Below are 26,363 nucleotides of genomic sequence, written 5' to 3'. Positions count from 1 at the left end.
ATCCTTTCTTTTGTACTAAAAAAAAAAAAAAAAAGTAGCAGCTTGAATAATATATTTAGTGAACATCTGGGTAAGAAAATATTCTAAAATAAAAGTATTATGATGTTTCTCAATAATTATAAGTAGCCCACCCTTTCAAGGCGTTTTCTATATAGCCCAATTTAAAGACATTTTCTCTTTCTAAAATATGAAGCATTATTTCTGTGTTTACCTTCACATTTAATGTTTTTATATAATTTATTTAAGTATGTATTAGTGATAATAACAAATGGGGTAGTTAAAACTCTCCATCCACAATATAAAGCGGTAGATGTTTTATTTCCTGAGTCAATTCAATGCATTTAGATAAGAGGAAAAAAAGCATTTTCTTCTTGAAATATTAGTTATGAATTATAAATATTCTTAATATGTTTTCATGAAATGGGTTTGCAGTGATTATGGCTGAAAAAAAATATATACACAGAAAAGCAAGTGCAGAATGTATTATTAAGTATTATGAAGTCCAATAATAAATCATGCATTGAGTCATAACAAATAGAAAAAGTTCATGCAAAGGAGATTAGTAAAAGGCAGCACAGGTTTAAATGGAGATTGCCTTTTTTTTCCTTGCTCAGCTGATATATCCATAGATTGCTATTACCTCAAGCATTTCAGATGGATTGTACCTGGAATATTAGGTAAGCAATAAATTTAAATCTGTCCTTATTCTGGACAATTTTTTGTCAGCTAGTGTTCAAGAACCAGATAGAGGGGAATTGCATGCTTCAAGGTTACAAGCAGTTTAGGTAAATAGAGTTTAGTCATCTCTTTTTGGAAAATGAAAGACCCTGTGGAAACAAGGCAAAGGACATTGGGAAGTATGCATTGATAGTAATAGAAAGGAGAACCCTAGTGTTCCAGCCAAGGGTCATAGTAACATAGAGTCATTTAGGTTGGAAAAAGCCTTAAAGATCTAGTTCGATCCAACCCTGTCAAGTCCACCACTAAACCACATCCTTAAGCACCCCATCTACATGTCTTTAAATGCCTCAGAATGCTGCTCTGCAGATCATGGAACTTCTCAGCTTGGGTGAAAAGAAGAGACAGGCACAGCTGTGGAAAACAGCCTTAATTTATAGATCTTGGAAGCTGACCTATTTTGCCCCAGTTCCCCCTGTGCTTTGAATCCTGACTGGAAAGCCATTTTCCCACAAGGAACCACATTAACAACACTGTGATTAACTATGATTCACACACACTTGTCTGGGGCTGATTATCATTCATGTACACTGTATTTCACAAAAAACCTAACTTAGCAACCTGTATGTCACAGTTCTACTGCAAGTGGAACTAAATTAGTGATGTTTCCACAGCCTAAAGACATTCAGAAGTAAAATTTTCACAACTAAATGTATGACTTCAAGTCCAGAGTTTCAAGGCTCGAGAGAGGTCCTTGTGAACAATTAGATCACAAACAAGCATAAAGAGACAAAATAGAACTGGCCTGGTGGAAAGGCCCATGAGGTTTAAAAACATTTCAGAAAGCAAAAACTGACAAATATCAAACCATTTATTATTTTCAACTCCCACCACAGATCTAACAGTGGAAGAATGTCCATAGGACAGAAGTTAAGACTTTTCACATCTGAATAAATTGTCCGTCTGGAGCTGCAAGCATGTTGTAACAGAACTCGGTGTGGCATGGACAGACAGCCACTGCCTCATGGGACCAGTACCAGTGGGATCAGCAGCTTTTTCCAGCTAAAGAAAGATACAGAGATGCTGTGCCTTTGCTCCATTCTTCAAGTTGTATCTCCCCTTGATTTAAGCTATTTAGACGTCATTTCCCCCCATCCTAAACCTGCTTTGGTTTCTGCAATAGACAAATTAGGCAGTAAAGGTTTACATTTCTTTATATTGTCAGAGGAAAGACTTGCACTGACATTCCAGAGAGGACTCTGGAAAACAACATACACTATGGTCCTATTTTCCTGGGGCAAAATATTCTTGCCAGTATTCCTGTGTGCTTTCACAAGCCAACATTGCAGCTTTTAAACAATGCTGTCTTCAAGAACAGCTCCTTTCTATGATTTCACAAGCTGTAACTGCAGAAAATTCCTGTTTCAAAAATCTGTGATGTTGTTGTAAAAATAAAAAGCTGCAATAAATATAAATAATAACATGAATAAATATTTTATATATTTGAGTGTATTGATATTTTTAAATTATTGTTTATTAGAAAGAATAATTATTTGATCAACCATGTAGCTGAATTTAACCTACTTTAATGTATTTTGGCCAATGGCAAATGATTTTTCACAAAGGGAACAGATTTGCTCTGAGGACGAAAGAGGAAAGCCTGCTAGATGGAGAGTCTTGTCAGTGAAGTAATCAGCAAGATTTATCATCTAGTGAATGGAGGTAAACTACCAATAATTCAAAGAAGACTTAACAATGAAAGTAAGACTTCAGAATCCACAGTATGAAAACTACAGCTACTTACAGACTTCAAACTCAGTGATCTATAGGGAAGCTAATAATTGTGATTCTTTTAGAAATAGGAACTCGGTGCTATTAAATAGCATAAACTGTGTTACAAGAAATCCACTACAGAACAGGAATTATTACAGAATCACACAGAATCACAGAATCAATAAGGTTAGAAAAGACCTCAAGGATCATCAAAGTCCAACCTGTCACCCAAGACCTCATGATCACTAAACCACATCACCAAGTGCCACGTCCAATCCCCTCTTGAACACCTCTAGGGATGGTGACTCCACCACCTCCCTGGGCAGCACATTCCAATGTCTAACAACTCTCTCCATGAAGAACTTTCTCCTCACCTCAAGTCTATACCTCCCCTGGCATAGCTTGAGACTGTGTCCTCTTGTTCTGGTGCTTATTGCCTGATACTATAAAGGCAGAAGTAAAGCTGATGCAATCAACTACATAATTTTTATGTTTCAAATGTGCTCCAAAGTTGAAAAATGTTTCATCAGAGGCCTCTTTCAAAATGGTTCCTAATTAAAAAGTTGGTGATTTCTGTAGACAGGAATAGCAGTAGGAATATGACAATGACTCCCAATGTGTTTTATACAGTTAAATAGGCATTAGTAAAAAACTGCTGCACTGGATATCCAATAATAGTTTTTACTCTCAAAATAACTCACCATCTTAGTGAAGAGAAACTATTCATCCTAAGTCAATATTCATCCTAAAAGCCAATATTTATAACTATGCTTAGAGTTTGAAAATACTGGTTTTAAAAATAAATGAGCATATTAACTGAAACGCTAGACAAATTTTTGCTTCTCTGAAAAGACTCTAAATAAAAGGTTCTGCTTTAGATCCAGAATGAAATTCTAAATCAACAAACAGCTGAGGTTTTTTTTAACCTAGTATATCCTAATATTTACTAGACATCGGAGCCCACTGCTGCTGTTTTTTAATCTCATAAACAAAATATTCCAAAATAACTGCCTAGAGATTAAACAAACACAAGCCACTGGTGCCAAATTGTTCTTTACAGAAAAAAAAAAGGAAGAGAAGATATTTATTGTAAAACAAGCAAAATCTTCCAACACTACTTATGCAAATACCACAGAGAGCAAATAGGGAAACTCGCACAACTGTTTTTAGGAACTGTTGTTTAGGATTTCTAGAAACATAAGCCCTATCAGTCAAAAGCCCTAATGCTGCTGGACTGGAAGGTTTCCTGTGCTTCTGTGCTACAGCTCTGAAGAGAACTCTTCTGAAGACATGCTATGGGTTCACAAACTGGGATGTCTTAACCACAGAGATGTCCTGCCGGGCGACTGGACAGGCTGTCCATCCCAACGGGGACATCACCAGAAATTAAGCTATTCCATCCCATAATATTGCATATTTATCTTCTATATAATCTGGCTGCATAGTCAGTTTCTGCCCCTTTTCCTCTCTCTGCTCCTTTCCCAGTGTGGACTCTTGCGATGCAGGGGAGGTTCGCGTCCTGGTTTCAACCTTGCAGAGCTGATTTTTACTGCACCATTCGGGCATGGGAGCAGTGGGGCCTGGGGTATTGAGACTTGGCTGGGGGGAAGGTTTTGGATGGTGATGGCCAAGTGAGGTTTTGGAGAAAGTCCAGGCTAGACAGCTGGGCCAAGGTGGAATAGGAATTGTTAGATATTTTTGTATGTTTGTTTTTTTTTTTTATTGTTTTATATAGTTGTGACTATCCCATTTAGATTTCCAATCCTGTGTGGAGGGCTTTCCTTTACTCCTTTAGGAAGGGGTAAAGAGCATCTGTCTGCTCCCTAAAACTATGACAAGGCAGAACCTTGACTTCTCTGAAGCATGCAGCCTTACTCCTTTTGGTTGTATTGGACACAACATTACACTCATTACAGTGTTCTTCACTGACAAGTGTACGTGTACTTGAGAGGTCAAATGCTCTTCTGAAGTCAAAAGAGATTATCTAGAACCAGCTAATCAAATCCTTTTTGTTTGTTTGTTTGTAGTGAAGCTGAGGCAAATGCTATTTTATGCTGAGATCTGTAGGACTGCAACTGTAAACTGAAGACAAACTGGCTCCCTGTAATTTTAAAAGCAGAAGCACAACTTCAAATCTTTCTGAGGCAGTCTCTCTTCCCTGATTTCAGGGAAAGTCTGGGAATCAATGATCTAGTGCCATGGTGTGAACCACACAATAAAAACCTCTTTCCTCAACCTTACGAGATTACCTAAAACCTAAGCTCTCAGTAACAGTTTTACTCTTTTGTTTTCCTATCACTTATCCTCATATGTAAAGCAAATAGCTCAGTGGAGTGATGTAATGGTACTCTAAAGATAAATCTGGGAAATGGAAAACTTCATATATGTTAATTCTGTCACAAAAAAAAGGCATGGCATTCAACTCAATGTACCTGATCGAAAAATTATTGAGCTGCATATTATTTGAACGAGAAATCAAAAAGATTTCTTGTCTCCTAGCAGAGAGAGCAATTGGCAAGATCCTTTTATCATCTTAAGTACACTCTCAGTTTTATCACCCTTATGAATTCAGCTACAGCCCTTAAAACATTTAAAACTTGTCCTGGTGATAAAGAAAAGATTTTCACTTTGATGACTAATTCAAAAGAGTATCAGTAGGAATGAGTTTTATTATCTGAGAAATGTGGAATGCTTTCAACCTAAGATATTCCAGGAATTTTTTGATAGATGTTTAATATATATATGCACAGAAAGGTTTCAGAATTCAGATTTAAAAAAAAAAAAAAAATGTTCTACTTGTCCTAGTTAGGGACAGGCTGTAGTCTAATAACTAAAAGGTCCATTGCAATGAACAGGAGCTGCAGGTGCACTCCATAATTTATTTTGCAATTTGTTCTTGGCCTACTAGAATATTACTTCTATTATAAATAACATCCTGCATGACAAGTACCATATTATGCAAGCCACAAAAATAAAGCACTCTATACTAGGTAAACCACTTAATCAAATAAAAAGTTTTAACTCTATAACTGCCTACACCTTTTGAACAAGCTGATTTCTCTCACTCTAATGACATTTGGAGCAATAGATAAACGTAATTTCTAGGTGTTTATATTCACAGTGGAAATGACAAATTAACAGTGAATTGTTATTAGGGGAGTATGGGCTTCCAAAGCCTAAACTAACTGAATAAAGAACATGAGCTACCTGTTGACTCAGACGTGGACAGACCAGCTCTGAAGAAAGCAGTTGGAGTACATCTTGCTGAAAAAGCAATTGACTGAGGAACAAGATGTCATTTCACTAGCTGGTCCTATGAAGCTCAGAAGATCCACCTCCAGCACAGATCTGCATGCTGTTGTATGCTCCTGCCTTACCCTTCGAAACCAGCCTAAGTTCTCAGAGAGCTTTTAAACATCTTCTCTGCTGGCAAATGGCTTATTTCACTAATCCTGAAATGTAACACATCTCTTTTTGATGGAAAATCCTCAAATTTATGGCACAGAAGCGCAGAATTTCAGATGTAAATTTTGGGTTTCTAAGTGGCTGCTTTTCTCAGGCACATTACTTTGTATTTTCCACATTAAAACATGGCTGCTTTCTGTTTGTATTTCTAAATTCATATGGCCACTTGGTCGACTATGCTGACTGGACAGCTCTTCATATAAATATTATATACATTATACTTCTGGAATTGAATGTATTAAAATTCAGTGTTTAACATCACCTAGTAAATTTAATTAATTAGAAGAATTATTTTTCCTAATATAATTTTGTCTGCAGGGTACTTCATAGATTAGGGACTAGTTTTCTTAACAGTGTTACATTGAATCAATAACAATTTTTAGGGTAGTCCACAAAATACTCTGTGTGTGTGTGTATATATAAATATATATATATATATATACACCAATTTATTTTTACTATCATTGTCAGTTAAAATGGTTAACTATTACACAAATATTCACTACCCATTTCAAGTAAGCTTATATTTTCATTAAAAGATTTCAGAAACCATACAAAATGCATATTGCTGCTCATTTATTTTCCTCATAGTCAACAATATGATACCATAACAACCTGTAAATACTTTGTGAAAGACATCAGGTGCTTACAGTTTTTAATTGCATCAAGCAATATTGGACTTATTTGGGAGATATCAGCTCAAGATAGAAAACATGCAACTGAAGGAGTGGGACAGATATGCATGTGTGACTCATATTCCCACTTTGACTTCCAATAATATTTTGGTTCCTTTTAACATTTTTGACAGTCAGCTGTTGATTTTGTATTTATGGTATTTCTAAGATTATGAATTATTGCTTTTAGCAGTCATTACTCAGAATTTAAGAAGCCACCAAAACAGTACTTGTCAATTTAGACAAAATATTTACTGTAAGAATGCATTTTCTTTCTTTCTTTCTCTAAAGAATGTGCAAATATGCTTTGTTTGGGTAAGGAACTTTAAACAAAGTAGTTTAAATGAAACACAGCACAGAAACTTGAGGAAAGTCAGGGGTAAATGGTAAACAATAAGAGATTTAGCTATACTTCTTGCAAATGCAGTGTAAATTTCTACCAGAGGAATTATTTTCTAATGATTTACTGTAAGAGATCTGAACAGTCATAAAAAAGAGAAAATTCAGAAAATTCAATATGTAACTAATTTTATGTTGGAAAGCAAAAAATGGTATTTATTGACTTAACTGTCATGAAATCTCTTCATCCTAAGCCAGCTTTTAAATTGCAATGAAAAGCTTATCATAGCATTCAATATACTGAGTGTTCAAGTGAAGAAAACAAATCCCTAGTAGCTAAGGTGTTATGGTGAAAAAAATTATACTTCGATGAAAATATGAAAAATATTAAAAAGTATATTTAATTTAAAGCTTTTTAAAAAATTTATTTAGAGCTTTTAAAAAATTTTATTTAGGACAGAAAGTTCCTGGATTTATATTCAGGAAAGTATTTGAAAGAATTCTGGTAAACAGACTTTGTTCTGTCCTTTTTTCAAGAACTACTTCAAATTCGCTTGAGTAGAGATCTGAAGCTTCATTTTGTCAGTCTCCTGATAGAAATCCATTAACTAGGTCTGCCTGGCCCATGCATTCTTGCAGTGGGAGTGACAGTGCAGCACCACACTACAACTCTGCCTTGGGGCTTGCCACCATCCAGGCACTTCAGCTACTCTGTTGACAAGCCACTGTTTCCCCAAGTCATCTAAAACTCAAGTGTCCCAGGGGTATGACTCAGCACAGATGAGCACAGTGTAGTATTGGCTGATGCATCCCAGAGGACCAAAAGGCAGAGAGATCTTCTGATGGTGCATGTTAGAAACATTGCATTCCAAATGACTACTGGAACATGAAGAGGAAGAAACAGGGCTTTTTTTCCCCCCTCTTTGGTCAGGGGTTAGTAGCATCTATTCAAGGGGCCATTGCAACTTCCCCTAGATGCCAAAGTCTCCTTTTCAGTGCACATAACACTGTTTCAGAGTACAAACGTAGACTCCCTCAAATCATGCTGCTTGCAGCAAAGTGCTAACAAAAACTCAATTAAATTCTCAATTTGCTAACTATCAGTGTATCAGACTTCTAATCAAGTTTCACTTTATCCAGCTGCCTAGTCTACTCCAAAGTTTGCAGTAAGATAAAATGACTAGATGGACTAAAAATACATTCTCACCTACTTCTTAGCTGGATGGATTAGACTGCAAGATACAGAAACATTAAACACTGAATTCAAACTTCTGCATCTTTGAAACTCTTAGATAAAAGCAAATGAAAGATAACATCCTACGAAAACATAACTCAAGCATAACCTCTTGATCTTCAGTACCAAAGAAAGGAGATTCAAAGCCAATTTTAAGTCTGTGCTTTGCCTGAGGTCAGTGTCTGGCCTTTTAAAACTTAAAAAACCAGCCTCTTTTTACTGAGGGGCAGTACAAGTTCCTCAAATAGTTTCAAGATTTAGTTTGTTTTCTTGTATGCTTTTAATTAAGTTTCCCTTTTATGGTCCAAATAATTCTGAGTCATTAAATCTGTCAGACAATCACTTAGATTAATATCAGTGTCTAGTGAACCTATGATGAATTTCAGTTATTTACAGAATACCATGGGGTTTATTTGGCTGACAGTTATTATGCAAGTAGTTTATGAACCGTTTATGAAAAGTGGATTAACATGTTGAAACATTCAGAACTTGGACTATGCCTGTGAAAACATCACTGGATCCAATGAGTAGTGTTATCTTTCTTTTTCTCTGGCTTCTTAACTCTCTCTCCCTCCCTCTCTCTATTCTTCCCTCTCCTTTTTCTTCCCATTTTGCCTCTGCTGAGGTGCAACCAAGCATCCTTAAGACTCAAGTGACCATTGGCTCTAATAAACTCAACTCATCAGCTATTTGGTGTTGGTTCACTTTAATTTACTCCAAGGGAATTTTTGAATCTAAGCACAACCTCCCCCAATACCCAGGGTTGGTTTGGGATACTGGGTTGTGACAGCAGCCTTTTCCAATGCCTCATCACTTTCTCAGTAAAGAAATTTTCCCTTAAATATCCAGCATGCATCTTCTCTTTTCAAGTCAACCAACCACAGGGTTCATAATGGTTACTGGAAATATTTTGAATGTATAGTGTTCTTTATTAATGCAGTAGCAATATTATGTTCTCATAAAAAAACAAAGAGTAGACCACTTAAAAACTCATCCTCAGGAAAACTGACAAAGTAATTCTGGACAATTTCCCAAACACATACCCCAGAAATATAATCAGTGCATCAGAACCTGAAGAATGCCCAAGTGTGTCAAAAAAGCTAATATCAGATTGCCACCAACATTATCAATATTAGATTTTAATCAAGGGGAGCAAAGAAGACCATCTGCTTTCTTTAGTTCATTTGCTTCATACTCCTCCAAAATCCACTGCTGTTAATTTAAGAATTTTATAGGATTGGGTGATAATATTTTCCTCTACAACTTTCTCTGACAGCAAACATCAGATATGCAGAAATAAAAATGTAAAATTAAAAAATATATAGTCTTATAATTAATTTTACTGTATCCTGCAGTTTCAACAACTGTTCTTTACTTCTGGTATTGCAGAATTAAATGAATAACTTGTTCCACGTTCAATTTACCCACCACTTTGATTTCATACACCCCAGTCATCCCTCTAGAGATCTCTCCAGACTGCAGACTCCCAGCTTGTTGCCAGTTGTAGCCCACCTGCTCACTTTAGGAAGTTTCCCACTATCAACTCAGCGTATGGCTACCTGAGACAGCTAAATGTCATGGGCATCCTTGGAAATGTCACCATACATCTCCTAATGAAAAATTAAGGTACTTCGGGTGGCATGGGTTTCAAGTCCTAAAAAGAAAGAACCTGGCTGTACCGCAAGCCAAATTAGAATCAGAAACATTTTGGTTGGAAAAGACATCTACGATCATGGAGTCTCACTGTTTGGTCAACTAAAGAACTACAAACCACAAGAGAAACAAAAAATTCAATGACAACTGTAAGTCTACGTTTTTTTCCATGACTAGAATCATCAATAATTGAGACCAATCCAGAACATGTTACATATTCTTGTCAACCAGGTTTCATTCCTCTGAAAACCCAGCCTGTGAGTGGCAAGATGAAGATACTGGGAAGTAGCAGCTAGGCTGAGAGTATGACCTGTTTCTAAGGTCTGGGAGCAAAATCTGTTGCTCTGACACAGCCAGGAAGACCAAGAGATGACTAGAAGTACAAACTCCTCTGCCCTGATGTACTGTAGGGAGATCCACATGCATCAGAAATATATATATATATATATATCAATTTCATACAACATTATCTATACTTCTAGAGTAATGCAGAGCTGACTGAGATCTCTGCAGTCATTGTTCTCAAGGTTACACAAACTATCATTCCAGAGGAAAGCAAACCAATCAGTCACCAAACCAGACATACCAAAAGGAAGAATGCATGGCCAAGGGTTTATTTAGCAGCCTTCATCAAGGCAGCATAACTGTATTACTCCCATTTAACAGATATTAATCTGTCTTAAAATATGGAGTGTGTCAAAAAATTCTACATACTGCTAGGATTGCCTTGAGCCCAAACATTCTGATACACATTTCTATTAATAAATGAAGGAAAGTTTAACACCAATCTTTACTACAACTGGAACATATTTCATATTCTCAGACAAAGCTCAGCCACCAATCTCTTTTTTCTGTGCTGCCAGAGTAGCTTACGGGGCTATTAAAATGATGTGTTATTGTTTTGTAAGTGTTAGCACTTACACAAGAATTTAAAGCTTGGAAACACAGATGGGTTTCCACTGTACAAAAGAGCAGTTTTTAGGGTGATAAATAAAAGCCAAGGACTCCCCTGCGTAACAGGTAATACCATTAAAACGTGGAAAAACAGAGTGAAGAAATATTTAAAGCACTGTTGTATCTTCTAACAGCTGTAGATTATTCATTGCATCTTCTTTTGATGTGTTCCAAGTGAAACTTGAATCATGATCAAATTAAATAATAACCTTTTAGGACACTCCCTCACCACTCCAGTGAGCACCTTCATAATTTTGCCTCCCACCTCCAAATAAAAAAAAAAAAAAACTGGCACATGAGTGTTAAAGTAACCAAACTGTTACACTACTAGTTCTTGTAGATCTTTAGCACTCATTAATATAATTCTGTTAGAAAGATTCTGAGTTTTAAATGAAGAAAGCTTTACTACTGACCATGTGCAGAATGCCATGCCAGTTTAGGCTTAGCACCTAGGCTAAGAACATATGCTTTATAAAAACCTAGAAAACCTAAGCAGCAACATTTTGGTGGTGTGTTTTGTTGTTGTTGGTTTTTGTTGTTGTCGTTGTTGTTTGCTTGTTTTAATTAGAAATACTTTGTTTAAAGGAGTCAAACAATTTGTAGATTATTTGGCACTCGCTTCACCTTCCTGCGGCTGCATGAGAAAAAGCAAATTGATCCCGAAGTGATTACAAATACCATTAACTAATGCATTCTTTTTATCCAATCTACAAAATGAAGATATTCATCAAATTCATGATGAGAAGCAAATTGGATTAGAATTAACTGTATGAGCTAGTTAAGGTATTATTAATACCACAGGGACATATTTTAATGATATATTATCAAATATAAAATTGATACATCAACTGTGAATTCTGTACATGATGCTCCAATCTGCTCTTGCTTTTATTCAAGCAACAGTGTTCACTTGTTTGTCTTTTTTTTAAACCTTAGGAGTGGTGGACACTGACAAGAGTAGGTAGAAAACAAAAATTAAACAAATGAAAGCGAGTGTGGAAATTAATTACCGATAATTCATTACGAACATAAAAGCTCCAGAAACTGAGATCTCTTTTGAACATTTAAGTCAGAAGCAAGTCTAAAATAACTAAAAAAAAAAAATAATTTTTGCACTCTTTTAACTTACCTCTTCTTTTTCTCCACCAGCTGTCTGCAGATCTCTTGCCACCGAGTATTCAAACTTTCCAGTTGTCCCTTCAGTGCCTTAGCGTCTGCTGTTGACGACTGCTCAATAATCTCTTCACCAGTTATGTTCAATGTTTTGACAACAGTTTGCTGTTGCCCAATGCCATCCTGGAGCTCCTGCAAAAACACCCAACACCTGTATTCATCAAAATATCAACTATTGAATAAAACGCTTCATTACAAAATGGACAGATGGAAAGAGGTGAAGGTTTTTGCTGTCTTTTGAATTTGAAATGAAAATCCAAAGGCAAGTAGACAGAAACATATCTCATGCTTTTGTAATGAGTACCTTCCAGTGCATCTCTACAGCCTTTTTTTCTGCCCCTGTATACTTGACTGATATAAATCATTACAGTAATATTCTGTAGATCAATTAATAAATAAAACTTAACAAATTTACTTCTACATCCCCAAAGGTATAGAGCATGTTTATTTAATAGCATGTGAAACACTGTAAAGTTTCAAGTGCACCATGCCTGGAATTTCTGTCTCCTATCAACAAAAATAAGTGATGTCAATAAAGCAAAGACTGTTTGAAGTACTTGTCCTGCTTCCATTAAAGAACATGTTTGTCTCCACTTGTGAGAGGCCTGATAATTCATTCCCTCAAGGTTTTTTTTTTTTTTTTTTTTTTGTGGGTTTTGTCTTTTTACCGGCAGACTTTGGAGTTCTAAGGAAACGTATTACATGGTTTCTACTTATGCAATAAAATCAGAAACTACCCAAAGATAATCAAGATGAACTATTTTTCAATTTTTACTAAATGTATTGATATACTTGTCCTGCACTTCTTACTATTAAAAAAAAAAAAATCTATCATACCTTACCTTACATTTAGAACCAACACAGTTCTCAATCTGTATCTTAGATTTTAACATTGTATAACTGTTTCAGAAAGTTCATATTTATAAAGAAGGAAATAAATGTTTTCATACTTTTAATCATCAGTAGAGCATGAGTGGTTTTTTTCACTTGAGTTCCTCAAAGTGTGCAAGCAAGGAAGTGTAAAATTATTTTCAACAGTTTACTGCCAAAATAAGCAGAAATTGAAATAATTTCAGCAATCTGCACTGTGGGGTTTATACTTATGATAGATTTCACAATCTCAGGAAGTGTGCTTGAATCCCATCTGCATACAAGATCTTTCAAGCAAAATGCCAAATCTACCTTTTCAAGAAGGAACCAACTGTTTTAGCATATCATCCTCTGGAACAGCAGTATGTGCTTATTTGGTCTTTCTAAACACATAGTATAAATTACAGAGCAAATCTGCATATTAACATGAAATTAAATTTGTCCATGAACTGGTTAAAACTGGCAAAATACAGCTTCCCAGAAGTGTAAAATATGAGCATAGCTGCTACACATGCTGAGAGAGAGATAGACAGATAAATATATACACACATACCTAGACAGACAGATAGATATTTCACAGATTCCTAGAATGATTTGGGGTTGGAATGAACCTTAAAGATCATTAATTTTAACCCCCTCTCCATGGGCAGGGACATCTTCCACTAGACTAGGAAGGGGACATCCACCACCTCCCTGGGCAACATGTTCCAGTGTTTCATCACCCTTACTGCAAACAATTTCCTCTTAATATCCTTTCTAAATCTACCCTCCTCAAGCTTCAATCCATTCCCTCTTGTCCTATCACTACAAATCCTTGTAAAATGTACCTTCCCAGCTTCCTTGTAGACCTACTTCAGGTACTTCAAGGAAAATATAAGGTCTCCACAGAGCCTTCTTTTCTCCAGGCTGAATAGACTCAACTCTTGCAGCCTGTCCTCATACTTGTTTGTTTTGTGGGTTTTTTTGTTTGGTTTTTTTTTTACTCTTGTCCAGTAAACCTCAGGCATGATGTTATGATCAAAAATCTATAAGCTGAACCAAACACAAAGTTAACTTGTTTTAATTCAATCACTCCTCAAATATCAGCTGCATAAAGTCAGTTGCCAGCTCTATCCCAGCTTTTGCAGAATTATAACACGGATAGCTTGGACACCAACACTAGTACAAACTGGGGCACAGAGGTCTGTGTCAGATAGCTTCTGGGGCATTTACCCACAGTCCTGGGCAGGAGTCATAGCCAAAGCAGAGGTTTGCCCTGTCAACACTAAACTTATTCTTTCTGTTTTGTATTCTTAGTTTCTTTTAGGTTCTTACAGAAAAGAACTCCCCAAAATTATTTCTGTCTTTTGTACCTCTTGGTTAAAACCCATTCTGCTGCTTTGTTGAGGTTTTATATTGTTTTATTGTTTGTTTGTGTTTTTTTCCTAAATGAATTCCATAGTTTCAGATTAGAAGAGTATCTGTGACAAACATAATGAACATAATGTTGCAGTAATCTTCACACCATTTTATTATGTTTTGATAGGATGATATTTTTTTTTTTTCTGCTGGATCCTAGGCAATCAATCTATAACCCAGTCACAATGCACCAAGCACCCTGCTGGCCCAGAGTGTCCCAGTACACTTTGCCTGTGGAACATGTAGTGGAAGATACAAGATCTTATAATATCCATAGAAGCCTCTTATTTTGAGGTATTGGATTTTCTTGTCTTTCCCTGGCATACATTAATGCAATAATACCTGGTCCAATCTTTGGCTGGGCAACCTGATCTAGTGTGAGGTGTCCCTGCCCATGGCAGGGGGTTGGAATTAGATGATCCTTGAGGTCCCTTCCAACCCTAACAACTCCATGATTTTCAGGTACATGATTCATTAGTAGGAAAAAATAGCAGTAATGGTCAGGTAGTTTGCCTAAGTTTAAAATGGAAATACTGTCTATTATTCAGAAGATAAAAAGTAATTAGTCTTTCCATTATACATATCAGTTTTGGTAATGCCTAGCTTAAAACCAGTGTCTAGTGTTTCGAATCATAGAATCAGTCAGGGTTGGAAGGGACCACAAGGATCATCCAGTTCCAACCCCCCTGCCATGGGCAGGGACACCTCACACTAGAGCAGGCTGGCCAGAGCCTCATCCAGCCTGGCCTTAAACACCTCCAGGGATGGGACCCAACCACCTCCCTGGGCAACCCATTCCAGGCTCTCATGGTGAAGAACTTCTTCCTCACTTCCAGCCTGAATCTCCCCACTTCCAGCTTTATTCCATTCCCCCTAGTCCTGTCACTACCTGATATCCTAAAAAGTTCTTCGCCAGCTTTCTTATAGGCCCCCTTAGGATATTGAAGGGCCACAATAAGGTCACCTTGGACCCTTCTCTTCTCCAGACTGAACAGCCCCAACTCTTTGTACACATTCAGTGTATTTCACATTGATTTTAGCACCAGAGCCTTTGCCTTATGCAGTAGGGAGCATAATACTGGTAAATCATGCAGGTAAACATGTAGTCTGAGGAAAAACTGTATCACAGCAAGTGGCTTATTTCCAGTGAGGAGCAAGAATCAACTGTGCTATTGCATGCACCTCTAGGAACTTAAGATCTATAGCATTTGCAGAAAACAATAACTCAGAACAAAGCTACTACTTATATGCAGCAGGACTGCTCATTTGGAATAGGAGATCAAGGGAAGGAAAATAAAGAAGGAAAATTCCTCTTCCTGAATGACAAAGTTTTTAGAATTAACATTTGTAGAAAACAGAGGTTATTTCTGCACCAGCTTTTTGAACTGACAAAAATAATCCCCAGTCAATATACTATTGTAAAGTAAAATGGTACTTAAAGCCTGCTTAAGTACTGTAACTGAGCCCTTTTCATGTGGTAGCAACATCTTATTTTTTCGTCCTCCTCCAGCATACACCACAAAAACAAAACAAAATAAAACCAAAACAGAAACAAACCACCAAAAAGAAAAACAAACAAACAAACGCAACAGCAACAAAAACTCATGCATAAAACCACAAAACAAAACAAACCCACACGCAAGCATTACATGACTTTCACTCTTATTTCAATTGACACAAAACTAACCAAGGGAATTTTCTGATTTATTCTGCAGTACATTATGCAACAGGCCTTACTTACAAAGTTAAAAAAAGAAAACAATGGCAAAGACATCTTTGAACTTATGATCCCTAGTGCCAAAATAGGAACCTTGCACAGGATGCATAGGAAGAAAGCATGCATAGGAGGGAAGGAAGACACGTAGGAGAAGAGCAAACCTTCATCAAAACATGAGAGAAGGCTTCTGGACATTTGGATTTCAGATCACCATAAAGAAACCAATCTGTGATTTTTTTTTTCCCATGTAGTCTGTGTTTGTCACTTTTCACAAGATCAAATGGAAACTCATGGGATTACAGTTTGTCTAGATTCCACAGCCTAAGCAAACACAGATTTTTCTTGAGTCCTGTACAAAGCATAGCAACCCATGAAGACATTTAGGTGTTATTTAGAAGTTTGGTTGTGTTGGGTTTTTTTTCCTTATAAAGTGGGCAAAAATGATTTTAATTGTTTTGCTGAAAGTCATGTTTGCAACACTCATCCCAAAGCTATGAACCACAAAGGTGGTTTACACAACTTGCATTCCATATCTAAAACTTGTCAACAGCTGTAGTTCCCGATTTGTTCCCCTCCATCCTTGCCACACACCTGCGTGAGGACAAGATGCTGGGAGCCTGTAAGAAGTTGCCCCCCATGGTCTTACAGTTTATGGTGGTTCAGAAAGAACATTGACATTGGTTCTGCTTCTTGTCCTTTCACATGATAATTCACTCCTTCCTATATAGAAATAGCAAAGCAAAAGGGGATGTTGCCCTTTGGATTTCTAACTCAGAAGGTCGTCTGAAATACTTATACTTGCAATTATACAGCTTCTAATCAGTTTATGAACAGAGTCAGCAAACAAACTTAATTACAAATGAGGTGTTTATATAAACACCTTGAAATAAAAACAACTCAGAAAAGGCCTCATCATATTCATACAAAAAGAGCTAATCACAATTCTGAGTGGATTGCAGAGGCTTATATGTACTTTGGATTTTCAACATGCTACGTTTTCAGGTACTAGGAAAAACAGATGATAATAAAAATACCTTTAATCTAAGTATTCACCTATATTAATTTTTCTTTCTTGCCAATCCCAAGCATAAGGAAGCAGGTAATATGATATAATTAAAGCAAGGTTTAAATTTTCTCCCAGACTAAAAACGGCAAACCAGCATATTAAAGGACTTCCACATCTCATACAGATGGTTTTACACTTTCATAATGACGTCAACTAATATAACTTAAACTGCCAAGACATTCATATGAAATGAAAGAGTTGGGGCTGTTCAGTCTGGAGAAGAGAAGGCTCCAAGGAGACCTTATTGTGGTCTTCCAGTATCTGAAGGGGGCCTACAAGAAAGCTGGGGAGGGACTTTTTAGGATGTCAGGTAGTGACAGGACTAGGGGGAATAGAGCAAAACCAGACTCAGATAGACTCAGATTGGATGTTAGGAAGAAGTTTTACACCATGAGGGTGGTGAGACACTAGAACAGATTGCCAAGGGAGGTGGTAGAAGCCTCATCCCTGGAGGTGTTTAAGGCCAGGCTGGATGTGGCTCTGGGCAACCTGATCTAGTGTGAGATGTCCCTGCCTTTGGCAGGGGGGTTGGAACTGGATGATCCTTGAGGTCCCTTCCAAGATGCTTCTTTGCTTCAATTAGTTTCTTTTTACTTTTTAAGACTGACCTCAGCTGAGAAATTATGCACATACTTACACAAATCTTACAAGTGGAACATCAGCAAAAAGAAATGTGAGATAAACACTGGGGGAAATCCTCACCAAAGTCAGTAAGGCTGTTTTTATGTCATAGCAGGGAACTCTGCCTATAATCAGCTTGAAAACTCTGATCTAGTTCACTACCGGTTTTCATTTTTCGCTTTCACTTGTATTTTATGGTTTAAAATGCATCTCACTTGCCAGCTCTACACTCTGTCAGTTGTACCTCCACTCAGAGGTTTCTGCACCAATTTTAGTAGTTCTGTGACTTGCAAAACTGTCCTTGAGATAATTAGTATAGTGAATATTAATAATCAAATCACAGACACTAAAGTTGACAAAGTTTATAATAATGTTACTCTTTAGAAAATGCTTTCCAACTACATCATACGTTGCTTTCCTAAGAAAATTAAAGGTCTGAGAAACTAAATCTACAGGCATTCCCAGTATCATCTTGGCAATGGCTTTCAGTTCATATGCTCAATATGAAGTAGCAATCCACACAACACCCCTCCCTCAAAGACCCCCAAAATTCTTCCCATAGTGATTTTCCTTTTATTGTTTTCAGTTGAATTATTCTATAATTTTACTGTCCATTGCCTTTTTATTTCTCATTCTACTTTTTCCTTTTCACCCTCTCCCAGTCAGTCCTGTGGGTTGCCTCTCCCTAACTACAACCAAAGATCAATAAAAACACCACAGTACCAGAGATCCTTGAGCTAGTCTTGTTTGCCAGCTTACTGCACATCACACCAAAGAGAGATATTTTGTGTTCTGCATTTGCCATACTTGTACTTATGGACTTTTGCCATTCAAGTGTTTGCTGCTATATCAGTTTTCTTTTAATCTTCTTTCTGTAATACCTTTAAATTTATGAAACTTTATCATTCAGTGAGACAGAAATAACTTTGTCCTGAACATGGATGATCAGCATACGTCTTGAAGTGAGGCTGTTAACAGGGCACACAATGATGCTCGGTTTAATGACATCTAAGAAACACACGACACAAATTTCTACACAGCCATGCACAGGGATTTTAAAGACACTTTCATGTGCCAAGGTCCAGTAGAGAAACACAGAATCACAGAATCAACCAGATTAGAAGAGACCTCCAAGATCATCCAGTCCAATCTATCACCCAGCCCTATCCAATCAACTAGACCATGGCACTAAGTGCCTCATTCAGTCTTTTCTTGAACATCTCCAGGGATGGAGACTCCACCACCTCCCTGGGCAGCCCACTGCAATGGGTAATCTCTGTGAAGAACTTCCTCCTAATATCTTTTAATTATATCATTCAGTGTCACAAGCCTTGCAAAAGGCATTAAGAAAAAAGGGTGACAACTCGGGATGTGATGGTGTCATGTATTTGAAATTGGTAATTTGTTTAATCAATTGTTACTTGCAATTGTAGTTTCTAAGGATAAAATAACAAAGTATAACTAAAATTAAAAAGTGTAACTAACTCTTCAGGATATCAATGATGGCAGATTAAGCAAACTAAAAGATAAGCCATTGGTTCAGACAGACTACTAATGCTAATTAAAATAGTAAAAAAAAAGAGAACTATTTGAGTGGATGAGGATTTAAAGTAAACTACTTTGATTCATTTTCCCATGTTATGTAAACTAAATATTAATCAGAGTCTCTACCCACTTACCTAAGTGGGCACCAGAATGGCATCATTCCTTTGGCTTTGTTATTTCTCAGTTGCACATATGTCATGCAACTCTTTTGCAATCACATTTCATCTTCAGAGTGAATGAAATAGAATTTCACTGTTAATCAGAAACTATTGTATGAGCAATCTTAACAGTACTTTCCTCCTCTCATTGTAGTAGACAAACATGCTAAACCAATAATTTATTGTTATGGAAAAGCTTTGTATCAACATAAAGAAACACCACAAGCAAGCTAACTTCTGTCAGAGACATAAGATGTAACAAATTGTTAAAAAACAAAACAAAACAAACAACCTGTATTGCCTTCCTTTAATTTAGAGTAATCTACAGATCCTAAAAGCATGTAAAGGTACTATGAATCACACTCAGAAATCTGTAGTCTTAAATTTGAATTTGATGTCCTATTCTCCAGTCATTTACATAAATTTCTCTTCTGCCCTAAATTGTATAAAAGCATATGGTTGACATAAGGGTATCTACCTAGACACAACATTATAGATCAGAGAACTGTGAAAACATTTAGTGGAAAACTATGCCCAAACCAATTTGTTAGCATTTGGTTACCAGAATGAATTTATCCATTAAGAGGATGCACCTCTGTTCAAGATTCTATTAAAAAGAAGGAACAAATTAATTTTCTGGGCAGTTAAATCATACTGATGTAATCTGGAGACACATTACTGGCCCTTTGTTAGGATTAAAACAATCAACACCAGTTGTTTCCTAACTCCTTTGTTATAAGCACATATGCAATCTTTTTTCTTCTTTTTTTTTTTCCTGTGCATTTCCTGTGTTATTATCATGAATTATGCAATCTTGGGGCAGGTGATGGGGATGGATGAAGCAGAAAAACTAAAAAAAAATGAAGGCAATGTTTGCTATGGAACTAACAATAATTTAAAGCAAAGAAAAGGAAAAATAAGTCAAGGCTTGCAAATTGCCAGTTTCCCTCAAATACACCTACACTACAGTGAATGTATTTTTAAGACATTGATCAGTTTTGTCTCAATTTCCTTGCTCCTCAAGATGATCTAACTTGAAGCTTAGAACAACTGGATATTGGCTCTTGAGGACCTTCTGAATGCAACAGCTGAGTAAATACAGTTCTTAAATCTGACTCCTAATCCTGCCCCCCAAAAAATTGTAGTGCATTTTTGTTTGGTTGGTTGTTTTTTTTAATTCTTGCCTGGACAAAAAGTTACAAAACATTCTCTGGGCCTTAGAAACATTGGTCCCAGTCTCTTAAAAATAACAACATGGCTGAGGATCCTTCAAACATAGCCTATTCTGAAGTTTCCAAGGACATTAGTAATACTGATAGAATTACTTTAATATCAGGCCAGCTTTTTGAACTAAATAAATTATAGAATCATAGAACCACCCAGGCTGGAAAGGACCTCTAAAGGTAACTTAGTCCAACGTCCTTGTGGTGAGCAGGAACATCCTCAACTAGATCAGGTCACCCAAAGCCACATCAAGCCTCACCTTGATCTCCAGGGATGAGGCCCCAACCACCTCTCTGAGCAGCCTGGTCCAGTGCTCAACCACTCTCATTATTCCAATTATCGTGAATGCAGTTATTAATTTTTCTGCCATATTTGGATCAACTGAGTGTTTTTAGGTTAAAGACAGCTGTTCCTGGTTCTTCTAGAAATATTCATACCCTTGCATAAGCAAATTTATTTCCTATATGTCTCATGTGCTTCAAATGCTAGAACACTTCAATTTACTTTCCTATGAAATCTGTACCTTGAATGTACCACCCCTAGTCTTTAACTCAACAGCACCAGAACAAATGCCTTAGCATCCTGTTTTCCTTTCAATTGTGATATTTCAGTTGCTAGATATCACTTTGTTTTGAAATCACTAAATTGCCATTTGTCAGTAATTAATGCTGAGAAAAAACCTGCAAGCTCATTTTCAGCCTGCTGCTTTTCTGTAATACTGAACAAGTTATATTACAGCTTTCTAATGCTGGTCATTTTAGCCTCAGTTTAAGACAATCTAGCACAGATATCACGCCTTTTGTGCATTTGGGAAATTATCTATATAACCATCACTTTCAGAGTTTTCATCCACATCTTTTACATGTCACTTTAAAGCAAGTTAAAATAGTCATTTTTTCCCCCTATCAGAAAACTCATATGTATATGTGCTACATTGCTTGTATTAAAAAAAGCCAATAATTATTTTTGACAGGCATAAAAAGTGCTTCTGGGTGCTTTTTTATTATGTGGAAACTATGCAATATCACTCAGCAGATAATATAGAAAAACCTATCACATCATCTTTCTTTTTCCTCCATTTTGATTTTGCTGGCCTTTCATATTCTCAACCAACTATGGGTTCCTCAGAGCTGTTGTTTTATCTCTTGTAGTGGTGAGGAGAGGCTTTCTGTATCAGCTGAGTCATATTAATTTATAGGAGACAGTCTTTATTCCCCACAACAACCACTGGTGTATTTTTCTACCCCTGATACACTCTGTTTTCTTTGGTATCTAAGAATCTAGACTTAGCCTGTTTATCTGTCTTGTTCTGTCTTCAGAGCATTAGCATTTGGGGGTCTGATCTTTTATTAATTGAATTTCTTTCCTAAGCATGCCAGTGCTACTACTCAAGGGATATCTGATTTACATATTCCTGTAATTTTATTTCTGATTGCTAAATTCATCAACTTGCTTCAAAGCAGTCGATATTACAAACATAGTGAGACTTTCAGGAATTGATGCTCATTGCATATTTAATGTTATCACATTTTTCTCAGTGCAGTGTATGTTCAAAATACAAATCGATATGTTTATTAAAACTTTCACTTTCAGTGGAAAACACCTTGGACATCTTCATCTTCTCAGGTGAAGAGAAGCGGGCTCAGTTTTAAACACCAAGATTTAGAAACAAAACCAAAGTAGTTTAAAAATTATTTTAAGTTGCAACAAAGCAATACATTTAGCATCCTCAGTCTTCTCAGGTGAAGAGAAGCAGGGTCAGTTTTAAACATCAAGACTCAGAAATTAAAACAAATTATTTTTAAAATGATGTTTAATTGCAACAAAGCAATACAATCAGCACTTCATGAACAAAAAAATGATTCCACTGAAACTGAATCAGTTGTGATAACTTTTATGAGCGCTAAGTACTCTCTGTTGGACAATCGTTAGCTTCACTTTGACTCTTCTCACCTCTTCAATCAGAGGTGATATGGAAACAGTTTTATCAAATCTGAGAGAAATAAATGTTGAGAACAGACTATTGCCAGGCTAAGATGGAGAGCCAGGAAGCAAAAAAATACTTGGTCTGAATAGTAATTCAGGAGACATTACTTCTCTTTCTGAAGATGTGTCATTATTTCCTAGGCTTGTTACAAACACAAGGGGGGAAACAAAAGGATCCTGTTTAGATTTTTTTTTTTCTATACTGAACTACATCCTAGAATGGTAGGGGTTGGAAGGGACTGACAGAGATAAGAGAGTCCAACCCCCCTGTCAAAGCAGGATCACCTAGGGCAGGTCACACAGGAATGCAAACAGATTGGTCTTGAAAGTCTCTAGAGAAGAAGCCTCCACAACTTCTCTGGGTAGCCTATTCTAGTGCTCCATCAACCTTACAATAAAGAAGTTTTACCTCATGTGGAGGCGTGACTTCCTGTCTATCACAGGGCATCACCAAAGGGAGACTGGCCCATTCTTCTTGACACCCACCCTTCAGATATTTATAAACATCAATGAGGTCTCCTCTCAGTTCTATTTTTCCAGAACAAACAGCCCCAGGTCTCTCAGCATTTTCTCTTAAGAGAGATTTCCCAGTCCCTTAACCATCCTTGTAACCCTGGTTATGAGGTCTTGATGGTTTACTAGAGAACTGACCTGTACAAATATATGAAGCAGAACTATTGCAAGTTGTTAAACCTGTTCAGCTTCAATGGCTTGTGGGCATTCACTAATCGTCTGAACAATGTTCCAACAAGATGGCTGCAAGGGGGATAAAAGCCTCCTTTATTTCTTTATTATTATATATGGAACATTGCATGGGGAATATACATACTAAGTTAAGTGAAAACCAGACTCTTTTTCTGATGATAATCTATAATGTCTGCTATCTTCCAAGATTCTAAAACTTCAGGGTTTAGGAAGTAGTGATTAAACTTTTCCATGGTCAGAAAAGATGAGGCAGAATTAAACCAGAGCCATTTGCAGCTCTTTATCATTAACCCCGTTCACTATTCTTGATATCATTTGAAAATGAAAGCAATATACCAAGGCTATATTAGTATTAAATTATATTAACATTAGATTATTTTAATAAATTGTGAATAGAGTTCATAACAGTATAATAATAGAAAGACAAAAAAGATCACTACCTTCCAATTTTATCTGCAGAGTACTATATGCAGGAAACCCATTATGTTTTGCCCCCAGAATGGGAATTATTTAGGCAATTTTGTGGTGTTTTGTTTTTTATCACACACTTCTACACTTAAATTTTACACTGTATTGCAGCACCTGTCACAGCAGGAGCAAATGGTTATCAATGGCAGAAGAATTTGTACTACATCAAAATGAATATATTCATTTCTAGTTGAAAGGCAAAAGGTCTACCGAATTTCTCAAAGTCAGTTAATACATCACTAAAATCTCATTTATGAAGTTAGATAAAACTACATATTGCTTGTAATTTAATAAATTGCTAGAAAACACGAGAAACAAATCAGATGTTCTTTGCAGCCTTCAAAATTGGTTTTGTACCTTAAAAAAAGAGATCAATCTGTGCTTAACATATTTGGCAAATATTTAGGGCAGAGAGACATGTTTACAATTTCCTGAATAATTCTTACCAAAGTATTCCTTTAACTCCACATAATTCTGCTGCATCTTCTAACTGCACATAACACTGCTTTCTGGTAATTTTTAACATGGGAAAAAGTTTGGGTTTTTTTCTTTGATCTGCCATGACAATTCATATCTAAGATATGGTATGCATTGTATAGATTGTGCAGAAGATTGGCCACGAAATTCTAACCTTAATACAAACTAGCAAAATATTTGGTTAGGTATAAAATCTACTTCTCTATTTCTGTTTTTCTGCAGAATCACTAGCAGCTACAAGGTTTGAATATGCATGCCTTAAAGAACCCATCATTACAATTTTTCTGGGATGAGAAAGTCAAATATGGGATTCAGTTTGATATGTCTTAGAGTTAGCAGATGTCTACACAGCAATAATTCACAATATTTCCATTTTTTTTTTTTTAATGCAAGGTATGCATGCCAGTCAGCACACATTTCTCCTTCAGTCCATATTCAAAGTGTTACTGCTTTACTCTCATGCAAGATTTGAAAGGTAAGGAATAGAAATTACAACTATACCAAACCCGAAATCCTTCTCTCACTCTTCATCTCCTCAAGGAAGGCCTCCACCATGACCTACCAGCAACTGTCCTATGTACAGAATAAGTGCCTGCATGAGACACCTCACAACAATTTGAAACTCAATACCTATACAACTGCCCATCCATCCTGCAGGCTACCTTCTGTACACTGAACTGCCATAGGGAAGGTAGGAAAAAGACAACCCCACATCATTCCCTAAGAACGGACATAATGCAGGATATTTTTTTTCTCTCCTTGCTCTCTACATTTCACATCCTTCCCTCTACAACAGCTGCAGCTCTTCCATCTCTTTCATTAGGCAAAGAAGAGGAAGTACATGATAGTTTGCTGACCAAGATTCATTCACCTGTTGCTATTCAAGGGAACATTTAACTTTTGTTCCCTGCTTCTGTTTCTCTATTATTGCCATCACTGAGTTGTGTCCCACCCAGCAATTGATGTGCTACAGCTTCTCGGAGCTTAATTAATTAATCTGCTTCAGATTTGATGAACAATGAATTCAAAAAGTCCTTACAGACCATGCTATGAAAGACAGACTGAAGATAGTCAATGAAATCTCATAAGCTCCATTTACACAGGAAAATAGGCTGAAAAATCACTCCAAGTTCTCCCAGTTCAGCTGTGCCAGAAAAAACAGAAAGGAAGGGGAACATTTACAGCAGCAGTCTGAGCCTTACTTTGTGCTCAGAAAGGCTGGAGACAGTCATCAATGCACAAGGCTCCTACTTTGGGGAGAGACAGGGGAAAAACAGCTCACCAAAGGCTCACATGTTGTGCCTTTGTGGCTTCTCTGTGCTCCACTTTCCAGGAGAGTTAAGGAAGTGGTTTCATACAGAAATTCCTTACTTTGAGTCTGTCAGGAGTACAAAGTCTCAAAGTGTTTTTCTTTAATTAATTGTTGCCTCAGAAAACAGCAAACAACACAAGGTGTAAGTAACATCTCTTTGCATAAAGACTGTTAGGAAGGCAGGATAAATACCAGCCCATCAAAACATTTCAGGAGTTTGTACAAATTAACATATCAACTGAAATACATCGCCCAAGTGACCAGACAGAAAAAAGAAACAAAGAGTATAATTAAAAGCAAAAGTAAATGTATGTTATTGCCAAAAATCTCCACTAACGTTTTCTTTGTTGCTGCTATCATTTTACATGGTGTAACACATGAGGATATCTTAAGCATGTACTTATTTCTATCAGAGCTAGTCTTGAAGTCTCTCAGGTGTTTCATTTTGCATGGTAGATATGTTCTGAATCTTGTTTACTTCCCAATTATGGACACTGCTGGTTATCGAAATCCAGTCTCTTTAATCTGAGAAGGTCTTATGGACATCAGCTCTCAGCAAGAAAACTGCAGTCAGTTCTGGTGAGAAAAGATGCAGTGATCCACAAATGGAGGTGAGAGGACTCTGAATTCACTGAGTTCTGGCAGTTTCTTTTATGTGAAACTGGACTTTCACAAGACAGAATAAAAGGTAAAAGATGAAAGAGATGCTTTCAGATGAAAGAGACCCCCACTTTTTCCTATTCTAGATCCTGCTTTCTAAAGTGTATAGAACTAAAGAGAATTGTGTGAAGTACAAATTATGAGAAAACCCCAAAATTTTGGGTTATTTTGTTCTATTGGGGTTTTGTTTGGTCGTTTTCTGTGTTTCCTTTT

The 26,363-nt window shown here is 36.7% G+C and overlaps 1 protein-coding gene across 1 annotated transcript in view; it reads right to left on the bottom strand.

Annotated features, from left to right (window-relative positions):
• The window catches only part of DMD (dystrophin), an 851,798-nt gene that overhangs the window by 410,609 nt on the left and 414,826 nt on the right, over positions 1–26,363 (bottom strand). The window contains exon 40 of the mRNA XM_054391265.1: positions 11,900–12,075. Coding sequence (XP_054247240.1) covers positions 11,900–12,075 — 176 coding nt within the window. The remainder of the gene's footprint in view (positions 1–11,899; positions 12,076–26,363) is intronic.

This window comes from Indicator indicator, chromosome 1 (assembly GCF_027791375.1).
Source record: "Indicator indicator isolate 239-I01 chromosome 1, UM_Iind_1.1, whole genome shotgun sequence".
Taxonomy (NCBI): Eukaryota; Metazoa; Chordata; class Aves; order Piciformes; family Indicatoridae; genus Indicator; species Indicator indicator.
The sequence above is the reverse complement of the archived record's forward strand: the minus strand, read 5'-3'. Positions and strand labels throughout refer to the sequence as shown.